The 20,027-nt window shown below is 47.2% G+C and overlaps 1 gene segment (V, D, J or C); it reads right to left on the bottom strand.

The window, feature by feature from the left end:
* Nucleotides 1–13,188: 13,188 nt before the first annotated feature.
* LOC123643371 lies at nucleotides 13,189–19,665 on the bottom strand. The segment is given in 5 exon segments: nucleotides 13,189–13,386; nucleotides 14,016–14,233; nucleotides 17,325–17,333; nucleotides 19,231–19,332; nucleotides 19,437–19,665. Coding segments are annotated over 5 exon segments (573 nt in total).
* Between the last annotated feature and the right edge of the window lie 362 nt (nucleotides 19,666–20,027).

Raw genomic sequence — 20,027 nt, 5'->3', positions numbered from 1 at the left:
ACTACATGCTTGCCTTTATAGATCACCTGAGAGGCTCATGTAAAACCGTATTATCTTTTATGAAAATCTATGAGCAGTGGGTGCACCCCGAGGATTTACCTTTCTGCCCCCACCTACGGGTGGTCCTGGACCAGGCACCCTGCGGCCACTCTGCGCCATCCCCCCATGGTTTGTGCAAAGACCCACGTCCTGTGGGGGCCACGTCCAGGTGATGACACATCCTGGCAGGACCCTAAACAGCAGTCACGGCTGGGAGACCCTGTGGTCCTTTTAAGAGAAACTGAGGCTCAGAGAGGCCCGGATGCTTCTGTTACCCTTTGCTTGGACGGCAGTGCAGTTAGGAAGTTCCACTAACGTCCCCCCTTTCTCCGTCCCTGAATGTCACACTGCTCCTGGGCAGACAGTTTCCACAGCCTCACCCAGACCCCTGTGCATTTTCCTGCCTCCATGACAGGTAAATATTTTGGTGGCATATGAGAATGATTTCTCCTAATACAAGACACTTTTCAAGTATAAAGACATCATCGGTAGGCACAGAATTCTGAACATGGACAGGCTCTCAGGGGAAACTGTAAGATGCAGAGGGAGACGTAAACTTTTCCTGGAAAGCTGACTTTAACCTCCTGTGCACCTGCCCTGGGCTGACTCTGCTCCTTGTGCCCTGAGCGCCACCTAGTGGCCCAGGATGCCCCGCAGGAGGTTTGTGTCTGGGCTCACACTGATGTCCCCTCACTGTGTCTCTCGCACAGTAGTACAGGGCCGTGTCCTCGGCTCTCAGACTGTTCATTTGCAGAGAGACAGTGCTTTTGGAATCATCCCGTGAGATGGTGAATCTGCCTTTCACAGATGCAGCATATTCTGCTGTGCCACCATTAGCCTGGTTTCTAATAAAACCAACCCACTCCAGCCCCTTCCCTGTAGCCTGGCGGACCCAGCTCATGTAGTAGCTGCTGAAGGTGAATCCGGAGGCTGCACAGGAGAGTCTCAGGGACACCCCAGGCTGGACCAAGCCTCCCCCAGACTCCACCAGCTGCACCTGACACTGGACACCTGCAAACACAGACACATCCTGGTCAGAAACTGGCACACACACCCCTGTTTCTCTCACTCACATCCCCTCCCACACCCAATGTCTCTAGTTCTCCATGAATTACCTTGTAACAGAGCAACAAGGAAAACCCAGCTGAGCCCAGACTCCATGGTGAGTGTCTGTGTTCAGTGCTGATCACCGAATGGGGACACCTGGGAATGCCGGGGCTGGGGCTCCTGTCCCAGAGCTGCAGGGTGAGGGCTGGGCTGGTTTTCATCAGCAGAGGGAGGGCCCTATTTGCATGTCCCCTGCTATATAGCAAGCCCTGGGTGGGGACCCCTGAGGCAGGGTAGGGCTGAGAGAAAATCTGTGTGACTCTACTGTGATAAATAATTAACTCCTCTTCACTTATCTAATTTATAGACACCCATAAACCGTGTGCTGTAGGTGTCAATGTATTATGTATTTTACAGATGTAAAACTAACCCTAATTGCATATAAAGTTTGCGTGTATGTCCAGGAACAGATATCCTGGAAGATTTAGGCTCAGTGTCTGGGTCTATAATCCCATCCCTGGAACCCACTGCAGACCAGAGCTGGACAAGCCAACGATAGTTTCTTGAATCTCGATTCTGTAATAAAAGTATAAAGCATATTTTTGCGTTCCTCTTTTTATTAAATAAGATGTTAAAATATTTCTAACACAAAGGGTCAATGCAGAAGCATTTTCATGTACTTAATGTTTCACTTATTTTTACCTATTTGTCCGACACTCCTGTAACAAATAGTCTATTTAATTGTTCATATTTAATGATGTACAGTTCATGTGCAGTTTGCTTAACATATTTTAACTGTGTAAATTAAAGGTATTGACGTCACCATCACCCTGCAGGCAACATTGAGGAAATCGCTTTCCCTCAATGTTTACAAATGTCCTTCTAAAATTCCTGCTTCTTTCCTCTTCCCTCTTCCTCCCATTACCCAGGCACCTGCTAATATAATTTCTGTTGCTTCATTTTTCACACTCTAGAATTTATATTGGTGGAATCATGTAACAGGTGCTGTTTTGGATTATTTTACTCACAGCACAGACTGTGGAGGCAGCCACGCTGCAGTGTGCATGAAACCGTCATGGCTGTCAATGATGTAGTGTCCTAATGCATCATTTGCACAAAATGCTTGTTTAGTAAGCTACTGTTAATGTTGGGATTGCTTCGAATTCCTTGCTATTATGGATAAAGCTTCTCTTCACCTGGGAGAAGGAGGCAGCTGAGAGAACAGTTCTTCTTTTTCCATCAACAACACCAACATCATCATCATTCACATCAACACACCTGCACGGGCCATATTTTAGCACATTTCATTTAATATTTCAGATAACGAAAGTTATATGACCAAGAAAAAACCTAATATCTGCGGAGAGACCAGGACTTGCAGGGAGAAACAGGGCCAGAGCATTAGCTTATTAGGCACAGCCCACCAGGCGGCACGTGGGCTGGGACAAGACTCCACTGGACGTAGGCACTGGATCGCTGGAAGCTGGGCTTGCTAAAGGGATTGTAGCTTAAATTTTCCAGGGGCCAAACAAACCCCCAGCACATACAGAATCATCTCTGCAGAGAAGTGCTTGCTCCTGAGTGACCAACAATGCATATGAAACAGAAAACTCTTTCATGGCACAAGGGTGTGGAATGCGGGTGGCTGATTGCATACTCCAAATATTGTACTGGAAGTTTATGGAGAGCAGAAAAGTGAAAAAAATTAAGGCTTAAATTTGCATTGAATTCAGGCCCTGAGTCCTCCCATTTCAGATGCACGAGACCAGGGAATTACAAGGAGAAAACCCAGGACTCCTGAGGGAGAAGAGTGACGGGCAGAGACAGGAAACTCCGGAGTCTGAAAGGAAACCTCAGTTTCCCTCCGCACCTGCTCCTGGGCTGGGAAATGAGCCCCTGTGGGGTCCCCAGTTGGGGGAGGAGCCGTCTGCCCCTGATGTCCCGCGGGTCTGGGTCCTGCCTGCCGGCTGCTGCATGCTGAGCTGCATCGTGTCGTCCAGGAGAAAGTCTCTGATCCGTTTACAGACTTATTCCAAAGTGCTGGTCGCTAATGTGCATTTGGGGACAGGAGAAAGTGCCTGGAAGCCACTGTCTGCCTTTAGAGCAGGTGAGAGAATTTTCTCTCGTTACCACAAACGTATCTGAGACTGCAGGGGAAGCTCAGGGGTCGGGAACTCAGCGAAGCCCCCAGGGGAGACGGGTCTATGGAGAGGAAGCCACGACCCCGACAGGAACCCGGCCCTTCCCCTCCCCCCGCACCTGCCCAGGCCGGCTCTGGGCTCGGGGGTCCCGGGCGCCCCCTGGCGGCCACAAGCGCCCCTGCAGGGAGATCTGTGTCTGGGCCCGCACTGATGTCCCCTCACTGTGTGTCCCACGGTGAATCCGGCCCTGTCCTTCGTGGGCACAGAGCTCAGCTGCAGGGACAGCTGGTTCTTGGACAGTGATCAGGACGTGGCAGCTCAGCTCTTGCGGGACACGGTGTAACTTGCGCTCCCTGCGGAGCGTGTGTTCCTGACGCGGTCCCGTCCCGGGCCCCAGGGCTGGCAGACGCAGCTCTAGCAGTACCCACAGCGTGGGATGAGCAGTCCAGAGGTGACACAGGGGAGGGACAGTGTCTGAGATGGCGTCACCAGCCCTGAGCCCGACGCCTGAGGCCGCAGCTTGGAAGCGACACCTTAGGACACGGAGCCTCGGTCCCCGCCAGCCACGTGCAGCAGCAGCCTCGCACCTGGTGCACGTCTGACCTCCCAGACGCCTCATGCAGCTGGCAGCAGCCAAGCAGGGGACACAGCAGTCCCGTTTTCTTCCCGACCACAGCGCCGCCTTCCCCAGACCCCCGGCCCTGTCTAAGGAGGGCGCTGTGACCTTACCCAGCCCATTAGGAGATCTACTCTGTCCTAGAGACTGAGGAGAAATCTTCACCTGGGGAAGCCTTGTGCTGGCACAGGGAAGGGACTGAGATCTGGCTCGTGTTGGTCCTTCCTGCTGTCTTCCCTGAACCTCCCATGTACTGTGGTTCCCGTCTCCCCTGAGAGACTGGTACGTTACCGCTGTTAGGTGAGAGCCTGACCTGCCCTTCCCTCCATCTAAAAGGAGGTCGTTGCAGGGGATGTTGCGTGGTGATGAGGCCAGCTGGGCTGAGTGGCGTCTGCTTCCAACCCACACCTGAAACCTCCTTCTCTTATGTAGATCCGGACACAGCCAGGTCCCTCCCCACAGAGTCTCCAGAAATTTCCCCAGGCGTTTTTCCTCTTCCACACCCACTGTGCCTGCATGCCCTGGAAACACCACAGGCCTACATGTCTGTCAACAGATGGGTCGATACAGAAAGTGTGGTCTACCACAGTTCCTCTCCATCGTGTGGATTAGAAGCGTTAATCTACAGAGGGATGCAGCACATTGGAAGCTAAGAAGAGTGCAAAAAAAAAAAATAGTAGCATGAGACCTAAACAAGTGTTGTAGAACACATAACACAGAAAAAGCAGCTAGAGCTCGTTTATAAAGGCACCTAAGCTTGTAAGGCATTTCCACTACTCATAAAACACACCATCCATTCATTAAAAGTCTTCTGAAAATGTTGATCAAATTCACATTATTAAGTTCACAATGTCATAATTATAAGGAATTCTTGAACTCCCTTGGCCAGTGGTTCTACCATTAGCACTGTGGCATTACGGACCCCCCCTCAAGGACACATCAGTTACTACCCAATGGCTTGGTAGCTGGACAGATCAAACAGTTAGATTTTACCACGGGTACTAGCATTCTCCGTCCTGCAAAGACATCTGCACTCACATGTTTATAGCAGCACAATTTACAATTGCAAAGATGTGGAAACAACCCAAGTGCCCATCAATAGATGAGTGGATTAATAGAATGTGGTATATGTATACCATGGAGTTCTACTCAGCTATAGGAAACAATGGTGATATAGCACCTCTTGTATTTTCCTGGATAGAGCTGGAACCCATCCTACTAAGTGAAGTATCCCAAGAATGGAAAAATAGGCACCACATGTACTCACCATCAAACTGTTTTCACTGATCGTCACCTAAGAGCAAATTTAGGAATAACATTAACTGGGTGTCGGGCAGATGTGGGTGGGGAGGGCATGGGTGTATACATATATGATGAGTGCGATACACACTGTCTAGGGGATGGACACTCTTGAAGCTCTGATGGGGGGGCAGGGGGACAAGAGCAATATACCTAACCTAAACTTTTGTACCTCCGTAATATGCTGAAATAAAAAAAAAGAAACAATGTCATTTGCTTACCAGGTGGTGCTGAGTGTTAAAAATAAAGGCAGTTCAGCTGGGATTAAAAAAAGAAAAAAAAAAAAACCCTGGAAAGTAATTCATGTGTTATAGCCACTCCTCTCACCCACAGATTCAGGCTGTCTGTTACTACATCTTTTTAAAAGTTTCCCACGAAGTTCACCACGACATTGTGTGTATTGGAAGAAACATCAGAGCACTGCAATTGGGCCATATTGCAACTAATGTCATTAACGAGTTTTAAGAAAATAGAGGCCGGGTGCGGTGGCTCATGCCTGTAATCCTAGCACTCTGGGAGGCCGAGGCGGGAGGATCGCTTGAGGTCAGGAGTTTGAGACCAGCCTGAGCAAGAGCAAGACCCCGTCTCTACTAAAAATAGAAAGAAATGATTTGGACTAAAATTATATATATGGAAAAATATTAGCCGGGCATGGTGGCACATGCCTGTAGTCCCAGCTACTCGGGAAGCCGAGGCAGTAGGATCTCTTAAGCCCAGGAGTTTGAGGTTGCTGTGAGCTAGGCTGACGCCACAGCACTCCCTCTAGCCCGGGCAACAGAGGGAGACTCTGCCTCAAAACAAAAACAAACAAACAAAAAAAAAAATACAGTAGTGAAATCCCAGGGAGTCGATTTTTGGGTTCATATTTCACAACAACCGCATCCATGCAGAACTCTGGGCACTTGCGGGCTACGGCAGTGCAGGATGGCAGAGGGAGCCTTTCTATAGAACCTGTGAACCTTCTGGTATTTTGAAGCCCACAGCACCACCTTTACCGTAAGCACATCATATTGGACAGTGAAAAGATTCCACCCAAGGCATGTGACCAAGACCCTCGTCTAACTCCTCCTACTTATCCTAATTATTATTAATATCATCTCATACTAACAAAATATTTCTATTTTTCTGCAAACATGGTTGTTGTCTACACACAATATCATTTAATCTTTTTTTAAAAAATCTTTTTTAAACCTAGTTGTTGAGAGAAATAAAAAGTCAGAGTCTCCTAGCTGGTGTCTGTCACCCGCCATCTGAAGGCCCATCCTTCGTCTTCCCTGTTTGTCCCACTGATGGGAATCCCAGGGAGGAATCACAGGTGCTTTCTCACCAGATGGCTGTCACAGGCCCAGACCCCACAAGACCCCCCTGCCCCACCAGGGAACTGTTGTGAAAACCTGAGCCCGTCTCCCTTCCTGCCCTATGAAGCCACTTGGGACTGTGTTGAGGGGCCTGCCCTGCTCTGCAGACACCTCAGTAGTGGAGAGACTAACCCTTCCCGTGTCCACTGAGTGTGTGTGTGTGTGTGTGTGTGTGTGTGTGTGTGTCTGTGCCTGCCTGTGTGTGCAGGTGTCTAACACCATCAGAGCCAACATCTGCACTACATGTCGGTGGGTCCCTCTGCCCTGGAATCCTGTCAGATAGAATCCATGTTGGGAGCCTGGTGCTGGGACAAGGAGTCCCACGGGGTCCTCCTGCTCTTGCTTAGGACGCTGACTCCGTCTGCCCCTGACATCCCGTAGGCGCTTTATCCTGCTTGCCGGCTGGAAGGGACGTTTCCCTCTGTGTGCTGTGCTGCACTGTGCTGTCCAGGAAAGAATCTTTTATTGATTTTCGGACTTACTGAGAAGTGTTGAAAATTAATGTCCATTTGGGGAAAAGAGAAAGTCCCTGGAAGCCACTGTCTGCCTTTTGTGCAGGTGACAATATTTTCTCTCATTACCACAAACACATCTAACTCGGAGACTGCAGAGGGAAACACAGAATCGTGAATTTAGAGACGTTCCCCAGAGGAAACCATCTTATGGAGAGGAAGCCCCCACCCCGAGAGGAAACCAGCCCTCACCCTCCACCTGCACCTGCCCTGGGCTGACTCTGCTCCCGTGTCTTGTGCGCCCCCTGGCGGCCCCGCGCTGCCCCGCAGGAGGTTTGTGTCTGGGCTCACACTGATGTCCCCTCACTGTGTCTCTGGCACAGTAGTACAGGGCCGTGTCCTTGGCTCTCAGACTGTTCATTTGCAGAGACAGCGTGTTCTTGGCGTTGTCTCTGGAGATGGTGAATCGGCCCTTCACGGAGTCTGCGTAGTATGTGCTACCACTACTATAAGTAATTGAGACCCACTCCAGCCCCTTCCCTGGAGCCTGGCGGACCCAGCTCATGTCATAGCTGCTGAAGGTGAATCCGGAGGCTGCACAGGAGAGTCTCAGGGACCCCCCAGGCTGGACCAAGCCTCTCCCAGACTCCACCAGCTGCACCTCACACTGGACACCTGCAAACACAGACACATCCTGGTCAGAAACTGCCACACACACCCCTGTTTCTCTCACTCACATCCACTCACACTCCCAATATCTCTAGTTCTCCATGAATTACCTTGTAACAGAGCAACAAGGAAAACCCAGCTGAGCCCAGACTCCATGGTGAGTGTCTGGTTTCAGTGCTGATCACCGAATGGGGACACCTGGGAATGCCTGGGCTGGGGCTCCTGTCCCAGAGCTGCAGGGTGAGGGCTGGGCTGGTTTTCATCAGCAGAGGAAGGGCCCTATTTGCATGTCCCCTGCTATAAAGCAAGCCCTGGGTAACCAGCTGAGGGAGGGCAAGACCAGAAAAAACTGGGTGACTGTACTGTGATTAATAGCTCATGTTCACCTATTTAACTTATAGACACATAGAAACCATGTGCTGTAGGTGTCAAGTTTCCATGTATTTTACCGATGTAACAGTAAGCCTAGACACATATGGAAGTTGTGTGATATGTCCAGAAACACATATGTGGGAATCTCAGTGTCTGGGCCATGATCCCGTCCTTGGAACCCACTGCAGACCAAACCTGGACATGCCTAGGGTGGATTCTAGAGCCCCGATTCTATAATAACAACATAAAGCCAATATCTTGCCTCTCTGCTTTTTTTCTCTTAAAAATATATAGAAAACCTGGCACACAGGATTAATACATATAACTGAACCTAAACTTTCCCTTATTGTCTATTTGCTCCTTCTCTACCAAATCATCTATTAATTGTTCATGTTAACTTTAATGAGGAATAGTTGATACACAGTGGCCCAACACAGTTCAAGTGTACAAGTGAAACGTGCTGACAGCACCGTCACCCTGGCTGCGACATGGAGGAAATCGATTTCCCTCAATGTTTCCACTTCTCCTTCTAAAATTCCTGCTTCTTTCTCCTTTCCTCTCCCTCCCTTTAGCCAGGCACCTGCTAACATAGTTTATGTTACTTCCGTTTTCACTCTCTCACATTTGTAACAGTGGAATCACATAGCAGGTGCTTTTTGCCTATTTTACTCACAGCACAGACTGTGGACGCAGCCACGCTGCAGTGTGCCTGACACAGTCATTGCTGTCAAAGATGCAGTGTCCTAATGCATCATTTGCACAAAATACTTGTTTATTAACATACTTATTAATGCTGGGATTGTTTCCAATTCCTTGCTATTGTGGATAAAGCTTCTCTTCACCTGGGAGAAGGAGGCAGGTGAGAAAACAGCTCTTCTTTTTACATCAACAACAGCAACGTCATCATTCACATCAACACACCTGCACGGGCCATACATTAGCACATTTTATTTAATATTTCAGATAATGGAAGTTGTATGACCAAGAAGAAACCTGAAATCTGCAGAGAGACCAGGACTTGCAGGACTCTTATACCCCTGGTGGGACTGCAAATTGATGCAACCTCTGTGGAAAAGAACTTGGAGATACCGCAAAGAGCTAAAAATGGAAATACCATTAGATCCACCAATAGCACTATTAGACATCTACCCAAAAGAGCAAAAAATTTTCTATAAGAAAGACATCTCTACACGAGTGTTTATGGCAGCACAATTCAGTATTGCAAGGATGTGGAAACAATCCAAGTGTCTCTCAATTCATGAGGGCATCATTCAACTTTGGTATATGTATACAGGGGAATATTACTCAATTATAGGAAATGACAGTGATCTAGCACCTCTTATATTTTCCTGGATTGAGCTTGAGCCCATTATCTGCAAGGAGGTATCACAAGTTCAAAGGAATAGCCTCCACATGTACTCGCCATGAAATTGGCACTAACTGATCAACATTATGGTGCTCACACGGTAGTAATATTTTCCAGGGATTAGGTGGTGAGGGGGGTAAACTCACAACTAATGGATGAGGTGAGCATTGTAGACGGGAAGGGCATGTCTCTAATCCTCGCTGGGGTGAGGCAAAGACATAAAATGTAACCAAAACATTTACACCATCATAGTATCCTGAAATAAAATTAAAAAAAAGAATAAGAACTGAAATATTCACACTATCCTGTGATTGAACATTGAAGGTGCCCAGAGGCCATGAGAGATCAGATGGAGCTTCCACAGAGGTCTGTACATTTTCACAGCAAGGACCAGTTTGCATATGATGTGCTTATAGACACGGATGAAAAGACAAAGTATATAAAACGTGCGGCATGCCAGTATTGTCTCCCATTCTGTGGGCTGTCTGTTCGCTCTCCTGATTGTGTCCTGGCTGTGCAGAAGTTTATAATTTGATCAGGTCCCATTTACTTATTTTTGTTGTTGCTGTGATTGCCTTTGGGGTCTGGAGGATGGACACGGTTAATGTTCTGACTCGGGTGGGAGGAAGGCAATATATGTAGCCTAAACATTTGTACCCCCGTAATATTATGAAATAAAAAAAGATATGTTAAAAATTAAATAAAAATACAAAAAATTATACAATTTGCACAAAAGGAAATGTACCTGGGTGTGTTTTGTTGTACCGTTGCATTTAAACATTTTATTTTATTTTAATTGAAAAATAATGCATATATTTAATCTCATAACATGTGTTTTGATATATGTATACCTTGCATATTGATCAAATTAGGAAACCTAACATTTTCCTCAACCAAAATATTAATCATTTTTATTTCTATTTTTCATTTCACTATATTATGGTGGTACAAACATTTTGGTTACATATATGCCTTTCCCTCACCTGAGCCAGGGCTCCAGGAGTGCCCTTTCCCCACAGAGTTTGGTCCCCATCCATTAGCTGTGAGTTCACCCCCCAAAAGCACCCACCTGTCGGGCACCCATTCCCATGTGAACACCTTAGTGTTGATCAGTTAGTACCAACTTGCTGGTGAGCACATGCGGTGCTTGTGTTTCCATTCTTGTGATACCTCGCTTAGCAGAATGGGCTCCAGCTCTATCCAGGTTAATTCAAGAGGTGCTAGATCACCATTGTTTTTGTGACTGAGTAGAACTCCATGGGATACACATACCACATTTTATTAATCCACTCATGTATTGTTGGGCACTTGGGTAAAATTTTATTTATTTTTCATTTACAAATAATAATTATATATACTGAAGGGATGCAACAGGATGTCAATACATGTATACATTTTGGAATGAAAAAATCAACATAATTAGCATGTCCATCATCTCCCATATTGGTTATTTCTTTGTAGTGAGAATGTTAAATTCCTAAGTTGCCGGTATATTCAAATATGCAATACATTACTATTAACTATACTTATACTGTGCAATAGAACAGAGAGCAGTCTGTGATTGATGTAATTAGAAATCCAAAATATACTAAAATAATATATGGTAAAACATAACAGGGTGTCGTCTGGTTTTGGTGCTTTTGAAAGAGGCTGTAAGTATCTTACTCACGGCAGATATTCACCTGCTGACAATATTGCATATCCTTAACACGGAAGCACAGATCACAATTGTATCTAGGAATCCCACAAAAAATTTTTGAAAAATATCCCTGTACTGTTATGGGTTTTGCCATATATAATAGGTACAAGGAGGTCCACCTCACCTTAAACACTGTAAGGATTTCCTTGCCTAAATCACCATGGTCATAGCCCACATTGTCCCAAAATATGCTACTGTGGGCTTGGATGCTCTGAGCCTCGGAGTAGCAAGATAAAAATAAATTATTTCATTATAACTTACTCCTAGTTATGAGAAAACAAGACCCCATGCATCATCTCCTTAAAATAGCAAATACAGGCTGATGTGAGTTAAAAGAGAGTGTTCAAAGATGAAACCCATTATGCAAGAGCAGTTTAGAGCAAAGGTGATTATCCCAACGGTGTCTGCTGTAGCCGTCCCCATTTGCTGTGTTTGACTAGGAGAGAATGAAGGCATCTCACGGAGGGTGACTGCAAACGTTATCTTGTGGCTCCACACACCGTCACCACATGCATCTTACTGAAATCGCTGATTCCTGTCAATAAGCAATTGGTAAATCTGATTTTATCTTATGGATTTCATTGCTATGCTCTGATAGGGACATATTTAAACAGGCTACCAGCTACAGTTTAGAAAATTTCTTGAAAAATAGAATCCATAAACACCAGTAAATATAAAATAATCAGGAATTACTAGAAACATATACTACGGCGTTCAGAAAATAAACTAAGAAAATAAGCATGTTGCCAACTGTAGATATGAACATTCCGAGCTGCGATACTGTGAAGAGAGGATCCTGCGCTGACCTGAGTTGCCCTGCACGGGTCCCACTTTCCCACGATACACACGTGCAGCCACACCCATCCACGCCATCCGTTCCTGCCGTGCGTCAGCTGTGCTGCTTCCACACACACGAGATCTCATCCAACAGGTCCGGGGTGGCGGCTGCTCCATTGTGGCTCTCTGCTCCTCTGCTCCAAATGTCATGATGTCACATTCATAGAGCAACCTCTCTCAAGGCCTCAGGGGAGCCCCCCAGGCTGATTTCCCTGCTCCTCACTTTATTCCAGAATCGCTCAACATCAGGTCCTGTCATCTGATGCCACTTCTCTAGGACAGACCCTGGGGCCCCTGCCCGAGCCCTTGCAGACTCAGCCCACAGAGTCCCCGTGTCCTGTTCTCCCCAGGAGGACACCTGCCTTCTTTGTCATAATGTCCATGTTCCTCAGCCTCACGCTGAGTGACCCTTCTCCTGTGGCCACCTCAGGGCCACCCACAGCGTCCTGCACCACGATATGTGCTCACCAACACCTGAGCTTGCAGCTCTCTTGGGCTTTACATAAACCAAGTGTGTTTTAGTGCTGTAGGAACTTAGAATTAAAAATACTATATGAATTGCTAAACTCAACAGAATTACTCTAAAGAAGCAGTGGCCACATGTGTCCTGCTGGTCCTGTCCCTTCCTCCACACTCCCTGATGTGCAGTGTGGTGTCACCACCTTCCTGTCTGAACCTGTGGCCATTTCATAGGCAGGGACTGTACAAGGTGGCAAAGCCTCTCACACAGTTAACTGTTTCCTGCTTATGAGGACGACATATCTGTGTCTACAGGTAGACATGGAAATAACTCAAGAATGGAAATTTCTTCATAAGATGGACGGTGCACCTCAGTTTCCATGAGAATCTCTCATGATGACAAACTACATTTTGCAAGAAATCTTCTCCAAAGCCCATGTGGTGTAGAGACAAATCCTAGTTCAATACATGACCCTGGTTCCCTCTTGATGACGGTGGGTGTGAGAGTAAAACCAGGGGACGAGTTTGCTCTCCACAGGAAGGAGGGGGACACAGGAGAGGGCAGTCAGGAGGAGCAGAGGGGGGAGGATGAGGAGGCTCCTGGACAAAGGACCATCTGGGGCAGGCACCTGCCACAGGAGGGAGTAGACTGCAGGGTGCTGTGTCATCATGTGGAATCACAGGGACACCACTCACAAGGACCTGGATGCCACCACAGGGAGCTCAGCACATTCAGGTTCCACCTGCAGGTCTCCCCGATGCCACAGCTGTTGAAGGTGACTCTGTGAGAGTCTCAGTGGACACATCCCACTTTGACCAATCACTCTCATTTTCTCAGCTACTAATGGCCACTTGCATTTCCAACGTGAGTCCATGCCCAGGTGACAGCAGGAGGGTCCCAGCAGTGGTGGGTGACACAGTCCCATCAATCTTTCCCAGGTTCCACAGGAGCCACAGCCTGGGCCACACCTGAGCTCCAGGTAAAGGGCCTGAGTCCTGGGATTTAGACACAGAGACCACACCCTCCATTTTCTTGGAGAAGAAGGAGAAGACGAAGATGTGAAAAATAGAACCTAGGGAGAAAGAAAACAGACTTGCAGAAAAAAATAGAACTGAATTAGTTCTGCATCAGGAATGTTTAGTTTTAAATGAGGAGAGAAAAATGTAAAACCATTAGGTTTTATGAGACAGTGACCCTGCCCAGGTCCCTGCATGTCCCAATCTGAATCCCAAAGACTGTCCCACTCAGGGGTCCCACTGAGGTCTGTGCTGAGTCTGGTTGGAAAATGCGCAGCAGGTTCCCCTGGGCTCCCTCAGGCCTCTGACCCCTGTAACAACCGCAGGGTCACTTCTGCCCAAGTGAGTGACGTTCTACCTTGTGTGCAGGTGACAACGTGTTCATTTACTACAACAAGACGCTTCTAATTCAGACACTACAGGGACGAGCACACAGCCACGAAATGAAATAGGTCCCAGGATGAGATTTCTAGAGGGGACGCCCCAAACTCTGACATGAAATGAACTATTATTTTTTCCTCCACCTGCACCTGCCCCGGGCTGACTCTGCTCCTGCGTCTTGGGCGCCCCCTGGCGGCCCCACGGGCACCAGCAGGAGGTTTGTGTCTGGGCTCACACTGATGTCCCCTCACTGTGTCTCTGGCACAGTAGTACAGGGCTGTGTCCTCGGCTCTCAGACTGTTCATTTGCAGAGACAGCCTGTTCTTGCCGTTGTCTCTGGAGATGGTGAATCGGCCCTTCACGGCGTCTGCGTAGTATGTGCTACCACCGTTACCATTAATGTATGAGACCCACTCCAGCCCCTTCCCTGGAGCCTGGCGGACCCAGTTCATTGCATAGCTGCTGAAGGTGAATCCGGAGGCTGCACAGGAGAGTCTCAGGGAACCCCCAGGCTGGACCAAGCCTCCCCCAGACTCCACCAGCTGCACCTCACACTGGACACCTGCAAACACAGACACATCCTGGTCAGAAACTGCCACACACACCCCTGTTTCTCTCACTCACATCCCCTCACACACCCAATATCTCTAGTTCTCCACGAATTACCTTGTAACAGAGCAACAAGGAAAACCCAGCGCAGCCCAGACTCCATGGTGAGTGTCTGTGTTCAGTGCTGATCACCGAATGGGGACACCTGGGAATGGCGGGGCTGGGGCTCTTGTCCCAGAGCTGCAGGGTGAGGGCTGGGCTGGTTTTCATCAGCAGAGGGAGGGCCATATTTGCATGTCCCCTGCTATATAGCAAGCCCTGGGTGGGGACACCTGAGGGAGTGCAGGGCCCAAAGATAAGGGGGACTTCATAGGTCATGATATTTTATAGATGAAATCGTACAAACAGAAGCATAGAGGACTTATGCAATGTGCCCAAGAGGAAGCATATATGTGGTGAGAGGCACCTGCAGTATCTGGGCTGAGCTCCCCAACACTACATCCTACTGCTGCCCTGAACCAACTCCAGGATCAATGTGAACATGCCTCATAGGTTTTGCAAAATTCCCTTTCTGTAATGAGAACATGATGGCAGTTTGCTGTATTCTAATGTTACAACTTCAAGGCTGTATCAAACTTTGGACCACCTAAATCCACACTGCCCTTGACAGTGTTGTGCATTAACTTTGACATGAGCCTCACTCAGCTGAGGGGATTCAGGTTTTCACAAACTGTCTAATACAACTGCGGATTCCTCTGTGTTGGGCCCAGTGCACATGAGTGGGGCCTAGAAGGATCCACTGCAGTTTGTCCTTACATTTCCCTCTTGCCAGGCAGGTCCACACAGGCCCAGGTACAGTCTATGGGGCTGCCACGTGCCTGGGACAGTAACCAGCCCTGATCTCTGTGGAAGTCACACTGTGATTGTGACTGGTCAGGCTCCACTCTCCACTGCTGCAGGTGGCCCTGTGGTCATACTTGACATTCACTAGTGTCCCCTCCCACCTGAACTATGGATCCTTCTAACACACAGCAGCATTTTGCAGTGAGGGTTGCTATGTCTTGTTCCCTCATGTAGTGACTCAGACCTGGGCACTGCGGAGCCATTGTCCTTGGTCACTTGGCCACCCGCAGCCATGTGGTTGATGCAATTGACCTTCCCAGTGTGGAATGCAGTGGAGAAACCCCAGAAACTGCCTCAGCCCAAGGGACTGCCCCTGCCTCCATGGGAACACACAAGCTTAGCCTCCAAACAGAGTTAGTGCCTATCGGTGGGAAAGGGCCTTTCATTGTTGGCTGGTCCACAGTCATGAGGACCCCAATTCAGTGGCACCAGACCAGGTCTCAGATTCAGGGGAGCACATTTTGTCCCCAGTAGTAATGATCCTACCTGGGAACCAGGATTTCTAACCAACCACAGTCTACCATTGTGGCAGTAAGAGGAACGATTTCAGAGGTTGTTACCATGGTTGTCACAGGGCTCCTTTACTGAGTGAAGGATTCACTTGATGGCAAATTCACTAAGACCTTTGACTCTGGAAGGTACAGAAACTCACTTTGACTGGATCCAGCACATGTGTGTGTCTTTCCAAACACAAGGACTCACTCAGGACCACTAGCTCTGTGATTAGCATGCGTCCAATTCCTTTAGAGAAGGCTTTTCATAATGTTTTTAGTGCCAACTGCTGTTCCTGCAGCTTGAAATCATCTGGAGGTGGGAACCAATCACAATGTTTGGAAATTAAATGAAACAATTCCTATAGATATTTCTTTTTGGCAACCACTCTAGTACTCTTTAATAAGCTCTCAACAATTTCAGATACTCGGAAGAGATAGTCTTCCTCATTATTTTACTCTGAGCAGAATGTTAATCTTAACTCTTACTTATGTCCTGGAGATTTCCAACTTACCTCTCTCTGGGTAGATGCGTGTGCGACTTTTAGCCTTCTCCAGGCCCTTGGTGACGAAATACAGGAATGTTCTTTGCTCGATGCAAAGCCTTTGGCCTTCAAGACCCTATCTGAACATCCTGCTGACTACGCCAGTTTGTGGGGCGTTAGCTACGCTCCCAGCAAAAGTTGGGGTCCCTCAGGGCTCGTCACAAAGGATGAAAAAATAGTAGGAATCAGAAATAAAAATAAGACACAGAGCCAAAGATATAGTTTATAAAGTAAAGATTTATGAAGATAGGCAAAGGAGGGTGCCCGGAAGATTACCTGCCCTCCCACCAGACATGCAACCAAGACTGAAGTTTTACACAGATATTTATAACGTACAGAGTTTTGGTTGCCAGGGGTAGCAGGGTTGACATAGTAACAGGTAGTTTGGCTTAGGGTCAAAGTCTTCTAAAAGGCTTCTATAGATCTTTTAACTAACTCTGTTTAGGTGAACAATGGGTTATAAAATCTTCTTAGGGCAAAACTCTAAGTTTTATGATAAGGCTATTACTTCAGGAAAAACAGAGACATCTTGGCTCTGGTTATTGTGTAAGAGAGATTTTCGAAGTCAAGCATGAGCTGTCCCTTATGCTATTTACTTTACCTGCATGGTTCAGTCTGGGTCCTGTTAGGGCAGCATATCTTATTGATCAGCTTTTATCTCTGATCAGCTCTCATCTCCTGGGGCCTGTCTTTGTTGATCAGCTCTGCTTCCTGTGGCTCCATGCAAGACCTCCTTTGCCTTTCAAAGCAGGTGAGAACCACAGGCTTGAGACTGCAGCATCACCTTGGAATGCAGCTGCTACTGACCATTGAGACTCCCTCCTGAGGCCAGGCAGCTTTTGATATGCGAACTAATATGTTTACATTTTCCTTTAGGGCAAAGCCTTGCAACACTCCTGAAATCATTTCTGTTATTAAAAATATAGGGGGCATTTCTATACATCAATATTTCTTACGCTCAACAACTAATGGCCCATAAATATTTGAAAAAATTCACAATGTCCCTAATCGTCAGGGAAATGCAAATCAAAACCACAATGAGATATCACCTAACTCCAATGGCTTTTACCAAGAAGTCTCAAACCATTATATGCTGGCATGAATGTGGAGAGAAAGGTACACTCACACGCTGTTGGTGTGAGTGCAAATTAATGCAACCTCTATGAAATATGAATCACATGTCAATAATAAAGCTGGAGGTTGATAACCAGTAATTCATATTACTAATGTAAACTTTTCATTAGAATATAGTCCTCAGCCTGGTGTAAAACTGGCTTTCATGACAGAAGTCATTGCACTTTTTAGAGCCTGTGGATTAGCCAAAACTGGGATAAAATTCATATGTTTTTGCAGTAGTGCATGAAATTGGGATGCTTTGCAAAGAAAAGTGTTTCTCACAACTTCTGGAGACCCTATCAAAATGAACAACAAGCTATGGGACTTTAGATAAAGTTCTAAGCCCTAGAGATCTGACAAATGTAACTTTGGAAATCATGCAAAAAAAATAATAGCATGGGAGTTAAACAAGTCTTGTAGAATATCATTACACAGAAAAAGCAGCCTTGAGCTCGTTTATAAACGCACCTAAGCTTGTAAGGCATTACCACTACTTATAAAACACACCATCCATTCATTAAAAGTCTTCTGAAAATGTTCATCAAATTGACATTATTAATTTCAAAATGTCACAATGTTAAGAGTTTCCTGAACTCCCTTGGCCAATGGTTCTACCATGAGCACTGTGGCATTAGGGTCCCCTCCCTGGAGGACACATCAGTTACTACCCAATGGCTTGGTAGCTGCACAGATCAAACACTTAGATTATACCATGAGTACTAGCATTCTCTCTACTGCATGGAAGAGTTAAAAATTCTTGAAAGTAATTCATGTGTTATAGCCACTCCTGTCACTCACAGCTTCAGCTGCCTTTTACTGCATCTTTGTAAAAGTCCTCATGAAGTTCAACCAGGACAATGTGGGTACTGGAAGAGATATCAGAGCAATACCCTTGGGCCATATTGGAACGAATATCAGTAAGGACTTTTAAGAAAATACAGCAGTGAAATTACAGGGAGGCAATTCTTGGGTTCATATTTCACAACTACAGCATCAATTCAGAGCTCTGAGCACTTGCTGGCTACTGCAGTGGAGGATGCCAAAGTGAGCATTTTTATAGAACCTGTGAAGCTTCTGGTATTTTGAAGGCCACAGTTGACCCACGACCTTCAGGATAAGCTGATGATCCTGGAGAGTGAAAACCTTCCACTCATGACATGCGACCGAGGAGTTAGGTCTCCCTTCTCTTGCTTAGGACGCTGACTCCCTCTGGCCCTGACGACACTTTATGCTGCTTGCCGGCTAGAAGGAACGTTCAGTCCTGTGTGCTGTGTTCCACTGTGCTGTCCAAGACAAAATATTTTATGTATTTTTGAATTTATTCAGAATTGTGGACAATTAATGTCAATTGCGGGAAAGGAGAAAGTGACTGGAACTCATCCTCTGCCTTTTGTGCAGGTGAAAATATTTTCTCTCATTACCACAAACATGTCTAACTCAGAGACTGCAGAGGGAAGCACAGAATCGTGAATTCAGAGAAGTTCCCCAGAGGAAACCGCTTTATGGAGAGGAAGCCCCGACCCCAAGAGGAAACCAGCCCTCACCCTCCACCTGCACCTGCCCTGGGCTGACTCTGCTCCCGTGTGTTGGGCGCCCCCTGGCGGCCCCGCGCTGCCCCGCAGGAGGTTTGTGTCTGGGCTCACACTGATGTCCCCTCACTGTGTCTCTCCCACAGTAGTACAGGGCCGTGTCCTCGGCTCTCAGACTGTTCATTTGCAGAGAGACAGTGCTTTTGGAATCATCCCTTGAGATCGTGAATCTGCCTTTCACAGATGCAGCATATTCTGTCGTGTAACTATTAGCTTTGTTTTTAACAACAGCAACCCACTCCAGCCCCTTCCCTGGAGCCTGGCGGACCCAGTTCATCCAGTAGCTGCTGAAGGTGAATCCGGAGGCTGCACAGGAGAGTCTCAGGGACCCCCCAGGCTGGACCAAGCCTCCCCCAGACTCCACCAGCTGCACCTCACACTGGACACCTGCAAACACAGACACATCCTGGTCAGAAACTGCCACAAACACCCCTGTTTCTCTCACTCACATCCCCTCCCACACCCAATGTCTCTAGTTCTCCATGAATTACCTTGTAACAGAGCAACAAGGAAAACCCAGCGCAGCCCAGACTCCATGGTGAGTCTCTGTGTTCAGTCCTGATCACCGAATGGGGACACCTGGGAATGCCGGGGCTGGGGCTCCTGTCCCAGAACTGCAGGGTGAGGGCTGGGCTGGTTTTCATCAGCACAGGGAGGGCCCTATTTGCATGTCCCCTGCTATATAGCAAGCCCTGGGTGGGACAGCTGAGGGACGGCAGGGCCAAGCGAACAACTGTGTGACTGTACTGTGATAAATAATTAACTCCTCCTCACTTATCTAATTTATAAACACCCATAAACCATGTCCTGTAGGTGTCAATGTATCATGTATTTTACGGATGTAAAAGTAACCCTAGATGCATATAAAGGTTGCATGTATGTCCAGGAACAGATATCCTGGAAGATTTATGGTCAGTGTCTCTGTCTATAATCCTATCCCTGGAACGCACTGCAGAGCAGATCTGGACATGCCTACGATTGTTTCTGGAATCTCAATTCTGTAATAAAAATATAAAGCAAATTTTTGCCTTCCTGTTTTTACTTAAATAATATGTTAAAATGTTTGTAACACAAAGGGTCAA

This window comes from Lemur catta, chromosome 1 (assembly GCF_020740605.2).
Source record: "Lemur catta isolate mLemCat1 chromosome 1, mLemCat1.pri, whole genome shotgun sequence".
In the NCBI taxonomy this organism is placed as follows: Eukaryota; Metazoa; Chordata; class Mammalia; order Primates; family Lemuridae; genus Lemur; species Lemur catta.
Note: the sequence above shows the minus strand (reverse complement) of the source record. Positions and strands in the feature narration are given on the sequence as shown.